The sequence below is a fragment of the Thunnus thynnus genome, chromosome 16, assembly GCF_963924715.1.
Source record: "Thunnus thynnus chromosome 16, fThuThy2.1, whole genome shotgun sequence".
Taxonomy (NCBI): Eukaryota; Metazoa; Chordata; class Actinopteri; order Scombriformes; family Scombridae; genus Thunnus; species Thunnus thynnus.
Genome location: NC_089532.1, coordinates 4,077,461 through 4,090,136, shown reverse-complemented (window position 1 = coordinate 4,090,136; position 12,676 = coordinate 4,077,461). Strand labels below are relative to the sequence as shown.

Below are 12,676 nucleotides of genomic sequence, written 5' to 3'. Positions count from 1 at the left end.
GCAGCAAAGGTCAGCGCTGTCAAGTCGACACAGTGCAAATTGGCGTGTTAAAGTTCAGCAAACTGTGGAACTTTTGCTGTTGTTAGTGCTCGTCTTTCTGAAAACTATATTGTTGAAACATGAGATTTTGAACGCCAGCTTGATGTGTCACAGCCTCTTAAACTAAAGTAACAGCATTTATATGGCCAGCTGTTGATTTGGTTGAGTGGGATGGTTGAGTTTATGTGTGCGGCTTGTTTATGTCACTTTGTGAGTCACTCAGTTTCTTGTCTGTGTGTCTTTTCTTTATCTTAGACACACATACACTCTATCCTTGTGAGAACCTGAACCATTACCCTAAACTGAACCCATTTCTAATCTTAAATCCCAAAAGCAAGTCTAAAGCCCCAAACAGCCTTTTGAAGACCGAAATGTCCTCACTTTCCCATAAAGTCCTCTCTTCCAAAACTTAAATTGACCCTCACAAAGATAACGATCAAGTACACACACACACACACACACACACACACACACACACAGGCCCACCCAAGAAAAAACATAGCACAGACACTTTGTCACTTTTTTCTTCTTATCTGCTTCAACCTTTTAGCTCTTTATCTCTTTTTGTCTCTCTCATTGATACACACACACACACTCCCCTCGTATCCCCCTGTTTTCACACAGTGGGGGTGTTTGTGTGTGTGTGTGTGTGTGTGTGTGTGTGTGTGTGTGTGTGTGTGTGTGTGTGTGTGTGTGTGTGTGTGTGTGTGTGTGTGTGTGTGTCGCAGGCTGTCACTGATTTCAGGCATGTTGCTTCTCCAGCTGCTGAGACGCTTTCTGATCCGGCGGCGTTTCGTTTCTTGTCAAACTGATAATCGAGTTGCTTTTTCTGACTTGTGGGCAGTGAGGACATTTTAATTACAGCTGATTAAAGGACACATCTTAATTAGATACCGGGATTAAGAGACGACTGCCAAAAATTCTGATCCAATTATTTTGTCTGGATGTGTATTTATCACCATTTCTATTCTCAGCGATTTGGGGAAACACAATTATTTCACTGCATTTGTGCACTGCAACATCTTAACGATTGATTGATTGAGTTTATTGTCCACCACAATGGAAATTTGTCAAAGTACAGCAAACACTACACATAGCACAACACACCATTAAAAACATACAAAAACAAACATATTTTTAACTACAGTAATTGTTCCAGATGTGATGAAATGAGTTTATTTCTTGCAATTTTTAATTAGGAAACTAAAGCTATCATGTACAATTATGCACAACTAATTATACAATTTGACCATATAGTAAATCTCTGCTGCCTTATTAATCCTGTGGAGTCATGAACTGCATAATAAGATACAACATCGTAAAAGTGAGACAAATAATGTGAAGAATTATTTATAATTTAGGCCTTTTGGCTCACACAATGACATCCAAACACATCTCAACTCTCGACTCAATGGGCATTAAAACAGCTGAATCCTGTGTCTATAATCAGTGAAAATATGCTGTGATAGTCACTCATACTCGAGTCATTATACTTCTGACTTTAGCTGCCGATGAAAATGACTTGTTGATCATATTATACCACTGATTTAAACCAGCCAATCATTTGCCTCTTCAAAATAAAAGTAACGGATGCAGTTTAACCTTCTGGCTGTACTCCGCCTCAGTCACGGCTCCGTTGTGGTTTCAGTGTCTATTCAGTTATTTTGCCAACATTGTTTGTGTCTTCCAAGCGTAAATACACATTTGCAGCTCAATTAGATGCTTTCTGTCTGTATTTGAATATGAAACCCTTTGTTGCTTCTGACCTTCTGTCATCACTCACTTTAAATGTCAACACAGAGCCACTGAAGCGGCACAGCTGCAACCGTTAACTTGTATTATTGCTTATTTTGTTTGACAATGTTGTCATCATATTTTTTACATGCAGCTCAGCATTTTGATAAGGACTGCAGGCCAACATGGTCTTTATGAGCTGCGATCAAATTTACAGACATGTTCCATTGTCTAACAACGGAAACTAAAAAAAACATGTTAATGAGAACAACTCTACCATGAAATCTGCTACATTAAAACACTGTGTATGTCATCACAGAGCAGGAGAAGCAGAACGGAGGTTGAACGGTCTCCCTGCCTCAGTTTTCTCCTTCCTTCCTTGTGCTGTTTATGTGTGAAGACAAAGTCTGAAACAAATGAAATGCATCATTAAAAATTTTGTCAATTGCCAATAAATACAGGAATCTGTACACATTGTAAACAAGTGAATTTCACATTTCAGAGAAGCAAACTGCTCTGGCAATAATAGACTTGATGGATAAAGATAGCAGAGCTGAGAAAACGGATAGAACGGCAGCAGATCGTCTCCGGCGGCCATGAAAGAGCCTGAACGCTGTATGCTGCGGACATTTAGCACGATATGGAAGGTTTAGATCTGTTGTTGAAGGCAGTCAAATCCTTGAAAAACCTAAAAATGAAGTGTTCATTAGGAACGGTCTTTACCACAAAAGTAAACGTGATGTTTCTGTAACTTTAACCGAGTCGTGTTAGCTGCCTAAACTTAACTAAACCTCAACATTAGCGCTAGCAGAGTAGAAAGCTTCTTGATTCTTGCAACTATTTTATGCATTTTGGAACGAACTTGACAAAAAAGGGACACTAGATCAGAAAATTCTTAATGAGTTGTTTCTGGAGACAAAACAACCTATTTTGTTGTTGGAGGAATTTTTTTGTGCATCACCACTCTTGTGCTGGACCTAGCTAGTTTTGCTGCTAAGCTAGCTAGCTAACTTTCTCAGTCAGGGGAATGAGAAAATGCGTCCGAAATTAATAACGCAAAAAAACACCTTTAAACTTTATAATCAAATGTAAAAAAGTCTTTTAGGGGCCTGTACTGTAGATGTGTTGTTCACCATATGTAACGTGTTCATTTCATATATTAGTGGTGGGGAAAAAAAGACTGATGACTTATTTAACTATTGTAGCAGATCGTCTGAACCACATCAATTCTGTTTCAAACTCCCTCCGTCCCTCTCCCAGACGGTGACGACGACATCGACGAAATCCTCTCCACGTCGTCTAAGACGGCGGACGACGAGGAAGCGGACGACGACGAGGAGGAGGACGAGCTTCAGGCCGTGGCCAAGCACTTCGGCAAAGAGCTCGGCGACCTCACGCTGGAGGCTCTGATAAAACTCGAGCAGAAGACGCCAGAGGAGGACGAGCAGGAGCAGCAGCAGGAGGAGGACATCCCGAAGCGAAAAGGCCCGTCGCTGGCGTCCATCCTGGGCACGATGCCCACCGCAGCCACCCTGGGTCTCAAAGAGTCCATCAGCAACTGCATCGGAGACGAGAAGGAGAACGGTGAGCGCACAGATAGCTGATTTCTGAGGCGTCATAATCTCATTTGTTGGTAAAAAAAAAAGCTTTTTAGGTTTGTTTTCTTGAACGTCATCTATTTGCAAGCAGATGAGCGGGAAGAGTGATTGTATTTAATAAATCTTGACTGTACAAACAGCAGTCAGAGTCAAGCAATTTGAAGAATTTGGTGTTTTTAAGGTAACATTTCAGCCGTTATATTGTTTGATTGAGCAAACATCTGTATAAAAGCAGCAGTACCCTCGAGGATGATTTGATACATTTCATCCTTGACTGTGTCTGCTACCTAAAGAACTGTATCACCATAATAACCCATAATCAAGTTAAAGAATGCTCTCTCAGGTTTAATTGTTGGAATTAACTCCGCGCCAGAATGAAATTGGCTGAGCCGTGTGTGTGAAATTTGTCATCCCTTATTACGTTTCACCCTTTTTAGTCTTTAGCCGCAGACATGAAGGAGGTGTGTGTGTGTGTGTGTGTGTGTGTGTGTGTGTGTGTGTGTGTGTGTGTGTGTGAGACGTTCAGGAGGCACGGTTTCTTTAACCCTCGAAACAGAAACAGTCGACATGTGGGTTCGCGCCAAAAAAGGCTGCAATTTGTTGCCGATGTTTCGTTTATTTGCAGCACGTTCATGTCAAGCGTTCCTCTCCAGAGAGTTTGTCTGACAGCGTTTGTGTCCAGGTGAGAATTAAGTAAAGCATTTAAACTCAGGTGAACCAAATAATGTCATGAAAACATGTATACTCATAGTAAAACTGTGTGTATGCAGACAAAAAATGGGGGGAATGCAGTTTGACCGTCTTTGAACTGAGCATGTATTGCATCTTTTAAAAAAACAAATATATATATAGTTGTTAAGTTGGAGGAGATATTTCAGTCGCTCCTGGTTCTGGAAGACAAATGTTACGTTATTCTCAGTTTGATCATCATGAAACTCTCCTGGTTAAATCATCAGTATAACAGATGAACAACTGCGTTAGAAAATATCAGGTTCTTTAATAAAAACTTAAAGATACCTGAGTAGAAGTTAACTACAACTCCCAAGGTACATTTCAGCAAGAAACAGCCAATCACAAGCTTTATATTCAGTCACATGTGCCGCTAACGGAGGGCGGAAGCCAATAAAACTGATTTTACAATATCAGAGTGAATCAGTTCACTTTTCATTTCTGGGTCACGTTTTGTTGACAACTTCAGTGACGAAGTCTGATTCACACCGCTGTCTGGCTTCTTCTCCATGGCAACGGTGGCTGAGGCTCATGGGTATCGTAGTATTCTTAGATTTCTCAGAAACTAAGTTTAAATAATTAAAACTGGTGGTTTTAATATAAACCTATAGGGTCGTCACATTATCAAGGAGAGTCCTGAGTTTCTATGTTCAGTAACATTGTCATAGTAAAAGTAACTCAAACAGATGTAAACAGTGCATTTGTCAGGGACTACTTTCAGTGGCGTATTAATCCACATTCGGTGCTGTAGTGAGTATCTCTGGCAGCAGGAGGGTGTTTGCGGTGAGGCTCATTGATGTGTTTTTAATAGTTTTGGGTGGATGAGAGGGTCGGAGCTCTGTGGCGCGGAGGATTAAGACACGTACACACACGCAATACTTGTTCATGAGATTTGTGGGCGGTTTACAGGCTCTTGTTCACATGCAGTCAGGTAATGTGAACCAAGTGAGCTTAAAAACAAAAACAGACTGAACTTTTCCTCTGTGGTTAGGATTAGAAAAAAAAAAAAAGAAAGAAAGGAAAACAAACTGTAGGAGTGATCACACCCTCTGTCAGCGTGACTTATTAACAATTTCAAAAATACAACAACTACAGGGATCCATCATGCGTCGCCCATAATTACCTAATTACACAAGTAGGATGTTCTACGCCCCCCTCCCATCCCCCTCACCACCCCCCTTACTCCCTTTATCTAGTCGTGCAGAGGCGTTGATGGATGTGAGGTAATAGCGCCACGCGGCTACATCTGTCCTGATGAGGAAACCTGTGTTTTTATGGCTCTGAGTGGGAGGACGGGGAGTCATGAGAGGCCACGGTGGGGAGGAGGTGAAGTGTGTTTTGATGGATGGAGGCAGGGAGAAAGGAGGGAGGGAGGGGGGGGGGGGTGGGTGGAGAACATCCTGTATCTTAAAGGTCACAGGTTTGAATCCCTGCAGCAGTATCCATAAGTAAAGACGCTGATCCCTTTACGTTCCCGCCGGAGAAGAACGTCCGCTAACGGCTAAAGTGTGAATGATGTGGCTCTTTATTTAGAAACGCTCGTTTGCTACATCACATTAACGCTCTAAAGGACTTTTTAAGCAAGTCAAAAGCCCCTTTGAGAGATCCACCCCCTTTATGTTAATCTGGCAATTTCAATGTGAATAAGCAACCGTGTCGCTTTTACATACGAGTCATGAAGGGAAGTCTGAACCGAACGCTGGCAGATAAAGGTCAAACATGGACAGAGAGGAAGAAATCTGCATCTTATTTCACCTTCTAACGACATCTTTTTATTTTATGAACGTTGTATTTAATTGTTTATTTAAACAGATGCTCTCAGTGACATCAGGAGGGAACTGTGCGCCAGAATAAACATACAGTTGAAGTGTTGACAGACTCAGAAAACAAGCAGCTACAAGTGGAACTGCAAATACTCGAGCAAATCTGATATCTCAATCATCATCTCCTCCACACAAAATCAGTTTAATACACACAATAAAATGGTTTTAAAAGGCCGATTTTAAGGAGTTGATGTTCTCATATCAAATCAATCTATAAAACAGTTTCCCTACAATGTGACTACAGCAGAAGAGACCAGATCAGACCTTCATGTCTTCTCTCTATAGCTTGATTTAAAGTTTTACGCCGTCTGTCGAGTACATCCAGCGAAACGCTTTCCGTACAAACAGCATGTGGGAAAACAGGAATTAAATGGTGGCAACTCAACATCCTGTCATTCACTACTTGTGCATTGTTGGACTTAATAAAACAGGCGGGAGAATTTACTCTCTAGTAACGTTTAATAATGAAAGTGATGTAAAAATGTCAGTCAGTGATGCAGCCTGTACACGTAAAAAGTTGATCTTCTTTTCTATCAGGCTAACAATTATATTTGTTATGGATTTATCTGAGGATTATTTGTCAAGGTTATGTCTTTAAATGTCTTATTTTGTCTGACCAACAGTCCAAAGATATTCAGTTTAATATAACGGATGACAAAAGTATTAAATCATCACATTTGAAAAGCTAAAACCAGCAAATATTTGACATATTTGCTTAAAAAATGACTGAAGTGATTATAAAAATAGACTAATCAGTTAATCAACTATCTAACATTTGCAGCTGTATTGCATGAGCTTCATCTCTTTCCATAAATGTCCCTTCATATCTGAATAAAACCAAAAGGAGCGATTACATAAAAGTCGCTTTTGTCTGTATCACAAGAAGCCGTCACTTTAACATCCCGATGAAACCAGTGATGTTACAGGTTCCATGTCTGAAAAGAGCTAAATACAAAAATAAAAACTTCCAGCTTTAGAGGCGTTCTGTCCCCCGACGCCTCTGACATCATCCCGTCACGTGAACACACGACAGAGACGAGGTTAAGAGCGAGAAGAGCCGCCATCGCCGCGCCACCGTGAATCACAGCTCGGTGAACCATAAGATCTTATGTTACTTGTAAATGTCTTGTCTTTTTTTTTTTTTTTTAACTGGTTTTTGTTATGGAGTGACATCACTTTGAGTCATCGTACGCAGCCGTGAATGACAGAATCGTCATTAAAACATGAAACACGGCTGTGATTGAAGGGGTTTAATTGTTGGCCGGTGGGACTGGAGGCTGATCTCACCGGGGGGACCGAATGATTAGAGAGAAGCTGCTCGTTCCCCCCAGAGAGAGAGAGAGAGAGAGAGAGAGAGAGTACTGCGTGTGTGTGTGTGTGTGTGTGTGTGTGTGTGTGTGTGTGTGTGTTGGTTTGTGTGACAGAACTGTGCTGCCATTTTGGCCTGCACCTTTTTTTATCTCATGACTGTTCTTTCTATTTTTATTTTGAAAGTCACAGATCAGTCAAAGACTCACAAGTTTTTTGGTTGCATTTTGCTGCCTCGGTTGAGTTTTGTCAGCGTACTTTCTTAAGCGTTGGTGTTTTCAGAATCACGTAGCGTTTTTCCAATAATGAGCTATTTTTTTTTTCACTAAGTAGCGGGAAAGTGCAACCAAACTCTGTCTGATGCTGCACCATCGACGGCCGCTAGACGCTCCAACTGACTCCCGTTTAAAAAGCCTCAACTTCTCTCTAGAAATACCAAGTCAATCATCTTCAAACCGGCTCCAAAGCAAACCAACGGGTGCCGTCACACCTCGCTACGTCCATCTTTACATACAGTCGTTCACTGTCACCTCTCCGTCTTCCAAAGCGCCTTAACAGCACCTTGCAATGTGATATAAATGCAGATATAATGCACGTACAGTATAAACTTAGACTCAAGCATTTGAAGCACAGATGCACCAAAAACACGAAGCTTCCAGTAGCGTATTCTGATAGATTTCACAGTGATGTTGTTATTCACACCAGATTACAATATTTAAATTCCTTCACTTTGAGGTGCAGAACACACTTTTTATTTAAAAGTCTTTCTGCTGTTTTCTCATCTTCCTCTTTTCCTCCTGTTTTACAACACGGATGCAACGATCTTAAGATGCACGACAGTAAATAACAAAAAAAAAACATGACATAAGACTTCTCGGCATGATCTTGGCGGTTGTTGAGACGCAGTGAACTTTTTGTTCCCGACTCTCCAGTTTATTTCCTCGGCCTGTTCGGTTCGACACGGACGATTTATGTGCGAGTTGGTTATTGGCCTGTGTTTGTGACTCTGTTTATTTGTGTGTAATTTCATTTGTGTGTGACCGGTGTGGGTGGAAAAAGACGTCTCGTCTCCGGTTACATTGAAGTCTGCGTGTGTGTGTGTGTGTGTGTGTGTGTGTGTATCTCCATGTCTCTGTGTTTGTTTGGAGTCTGGTTACAGGGAGCTGCATGCAGACTGAGGTTCTGCGGATTCAGGCTGGTTCTGGTTTGGTTCAGGCTTCGGCTAATTGTGGTGGATATGAGAGGACCGGGGGGTATCATGGCCCCCCCCCCCCCTCGGTTTAATCTTTGAAGTATTAAGTGGACAGGGTACCTTGTCATTAGGGCTGAGTCTTTCATCTGTGTGCTCGAGTGTGTGTGTGTGTGTGTGTGTGTGTGTGTGTGTGCAGTTTTTGTGGACATTGTTAGTAGAGGGCACGGCACTGGAGGAAGTGAGAGAGAGAGAGAGGGTGTAATTTTGGATTCTCTGAGGAAAAGAAAACAGGGATAGTTTGGAACGTAGTCACTGGTTTAAGGCTGCAACTGAAGATTATCAGTTAATAGATTCGTCGATCGGTCTTTTAAAACGTCAGGAAATGTTGAAAAATGCTGTTTCCTAAAGCCCGAGATGCAACCTAATATGTGTTTTTTGTTGGGTTTTTTTTGCCCCGACCAACAATCCACAGATGATGAGCAGTTCACTATCACAGAGGACTAAAGAAACCAGATAATATTCACATTCAAGAAGCTGGAACCAGAGATTTTTAGCATTTTTCTCTAAAAAAAAATGACTCCAAACGATTAGTCAACATCACACGAGGAAGTTGTTTTTAATGCTGTTGTTGTCTTTTTTCAGCAGCAGTCACAACAAGAACTTTGGGATGACTCGGACATAAAATCTGTATGAAAATCCCACTAAAGGATGTTTTATATCCTCTAAAACAGACATGAATGTAGAGTGAAAACATGCACACTTTTCTGTTTATACATCATTGAAAGCGTCACACGTGTGAAGACGTGAGCGTAAGGTTTGTGTGTCCAATTTGCACGAAAACATCCACGTGAATTCTTGCAGACACGGAAAAATCACAAAATGTATTTCAGTCTGTCTCCTTGCAGCTACGCGGATGCTGAAAATATAATTCAAGTGAGTAAAATACTTTTATACTTCACTTTTTAATAATAATACACATAAACAATAGAACTGACTTTACTATGTTGAATATTGGACCAAAAATGGGTTAAAACAGAAGTGAAGTTAAACTATAACGAATCCAGACGTTTCCTTCCTCTTCCTCTTGAATTATTGATTAATTGTTTGGTACTTTTGCTTGAAAATGAACAATTAATCAGTTATCAAAGCAGTTTCTGTTGATAGACTCGTACAGTAATCGACTAATCATCGCAGCTTTCTTGCTTTATTTACTCACAGGAAAGTGTAAAATCTTTCTATCCATCAGCTCAAACTACCTACTTATTAATTTATGAATGAATAATGTTTATATTCAATGAGAGTAATGTTGTTGTCACAGCAGAAGATTAAATAGATTATTAACTCGAGGTCTTAATGTTCCCAAACATTAAGAACTTTTATCTATTTTTGAATCTCCGTTGTCATGGAGCCGCTGTCAGCTGTGCATCCTAGTTAAGCTCTTTTCTATCTTTCACCCTGTTTTACTCGGCCGCCTCATCGACGGCCTGTCTCTGTAATGGCATTTTCATTAACTCGCGCTATCAGAGGAGGAGAAACCGAGCCCCGCGAGCAGCCGAGCCGACACAGAGAGAGAGAGAGAGAGAGAGAGAGAGAGAGAGAGAGAGCGTGACTCCGGCACCTCGGCGCGACTTTGTCACTTCGTCTCTCCGAGGTCTTCGGGGAGCTCTGGCCCCCGCGCCATTAGAGGCAGCATTGATTGAGGCACACTGTTTTCAGTGGAGCACTTAGTTCAATCAATGACGTTTGCCCCGACCTTAACTACCTCAGCGAGCGCGGCTCCCCAGCTCTTGTCAAACCACTCTGCCGTTTTTATTGCCTGAAAACATCTGGGGAAAAGAGCCCGTTTGAAGTGTGTGAAACTGTAGATTTCATCAGAGCCTTCTACTCTTTGAAGAAACCATTTCATTTTTAAAATCTAACTCGGTTTCACACCCCGTTTTTGTAGCTGTTAGGCTGCATTTAAGAAAACCGACATCGCTCCCCAGACCAGAAGTTGTTGTCCTAAAAGATTTTCTACCATCCATCCTCCTCGCTAACAGCAATTACCGCAGTAAATCTTAGCTCTCAGCGTTTTCGGGGCGTGGTAGAAGCTCTGTGACAGATCTGCGCTCTGACAGCAGCTCTGCTGAGTCAATTATAGACTTTTAAATGAGCAGCATCTGTCTCATCTCTCTCTCTCTGTCCACAGAGGAGTCCTTCAAGGATGAAAGAAAATGCAAAGTCTCATCCTTTGCTTCAGCGGCACCACACTTTACCTCCTCAGCAGTCAGATCTGTAGAGAAAAAAAAAGCTTTACAACCCCCTTTGTGTCGTCTTTTTGCTATGCTAATGAGTCGAGAGGCAACACTTCAAACCAGGAGGTCACTGGTTTGATCCCAGCAGCCGCCAGTGTTCCCAACTCTGAGCGGGGATTTTCATCATTTTTCTAATATCAAGTCTTAAAAGTGATTGTTTGTTTAGCAGATTTCCTTCATATATAAAATAATTTCTCTACAATTATCAGAGATTTTCTTTATACTAGTGCAGATATCTGCTTTATTCTGTCTCAGTTAGACATGGGATGTGAAAATGTGACACTACAGCCATCATTCAGTGTGTTTACATGCATTTACTGTAACTAACCGGCTTCCAGTCAGTTGATTTCTTAACTGTCACGTAAATGACAAACCTGGTTACTGTAATCAGAGAAGGAGTTTAGAGAAACCTGGTTTCTACAGGTAGGTTTCTCCTGGAGAACGCAGATTTTTGCACCATGTTTACATTTTTACAAGTACACGTGTGCAGGACAGATCATTACATGAAGCAATGTGTCCTCATGTTTAAAATGATGTCATCCAATGTTTGACTGAATCTAAAACAAAGTAGCTCGTAGGAGTCTAAATATCACTGCTGAACATTTGACTATTTGTTAAATTCAGACACTTTCACGCTGTCAGGAAAAGTTCTTATCTGTCTGTCTGATCTGAAAAAAAGTCATAAAGCAGCGAGCAGCGAGGTCAGAGGTAGAGGAGAAACCTGCTTCTATCTGCTGCATGTAAACACTGAGTGATGAAGGTTAGCAAGTGTCCAAAATCTCAATTTACTGCTCACTACTGACTATTGAGTGCCTGCACACTATGTTAACAGTTTATCTATAGTTTCTATAAATTTATCTATAAATTAATCTTATTCGTCTTTATTCATCATACTGAGGGTTGAAGGATGGAGGATGTTGTGCAGACTACGAAGACAAATTTGTGATTTTTCATATATAGAAATAAAAAGACTTGACTTGTCTGTCATGTAGCGAGTATTGAATGAGTGAATGAAGGAAGTATTTTGGACACATCCTTCGTTATTGTTGTAACTTACACAAAAAAAATGTCTCCTGCAGCCTCAGTGATGGTTGTCATGAGTATAGTGCATCGTACAAACATGCGTGGGTGGGTGGGTGGGTGTTGGGGGGGGGGGGGGGGGGTGATGAGTAGATAAATCTCAGCACCTGTTAAATGAATATTTGATTTTACTGGTTTTGTTCAATCAACAAAATTCCCAACCTGTGGCCACCTCATGATGTTGAACTGTGGAAATCAAGCATATTGGACCTTTTAATTAATAATGACTTATTATTAATTTATCCTGATAATCCATTCACAAACTTATCCAATTACTCATTCCACTCATTTCCTCTCTGCTGCTGCTGGGACAGCTGGGCAGGCCTGTGTGTGTGTGTGTGTGTGTGTACAGTGCCTGGAGCGATACAGTAGAGCTTGACGGACATATGGCCGGATGGACGCGACCTCTCAGAGGAGGAGAGTGACTGATTGGATGGCAGGCAGACAGACAGGCGATGACAGCGCAGGGAGACGGGCGTCACTGATACACAGCAGAAACAGAAGAAGAACAACAGTGTGATGTTTATTTCCAGCTCAGGCCACTCTCCGTGGACGGCCAATCACACGCTTTCACTGAGTCAGTAGAAGCTAAGCTACCTCAGCAGCAGCAGCGTGGTGTGGAATATGAAATCAGGCTGTCGTGTGTGTGTGTGTGTGTGTGTGTGTGTGTGTGTGTGTGTGTGTGTGTGTGTGTGTGTGTGAGCAGCAGTTAGCAGTCAGTCTCTCTGGTGAGATGTCTGTAGCGGCTCGTCACAGCAGCCGGCTGTGATTGGAGATGATGTGCGTCTTCTGGCCCGAGGAGGGAAAGGGAAGCCGTCTCGTCTGCCGCCGCCAGCCTGACGGGAGATGACAGCTACCGTTTAGCAGGCGGGCAAAGGC

General features: G+C 41.7%; 1 protein-coding gene across 1 annotated transcript in view; it reads left to right on the top strand.

Annotated features, from left to right (window-relative positions):
• Positions 1–12,676, top strand: part of LOC137199729 (transcription factor IIIB 90 kDa subunit-like) — a 125,420-nt gene that overhangs the window by 45,071 nt on the left and 67,673 nt on the right. The window contains exon 12 of the mRNA XM_067614232.1: positions 3,034–3,357. Coding sequence (XP_067470333.1) covers positions 3,034–3,357 — 324 coding nt within the window. The remainder of the gene's footprint in view (positions 1–3,033; positions 3,358–12,676) is intronic.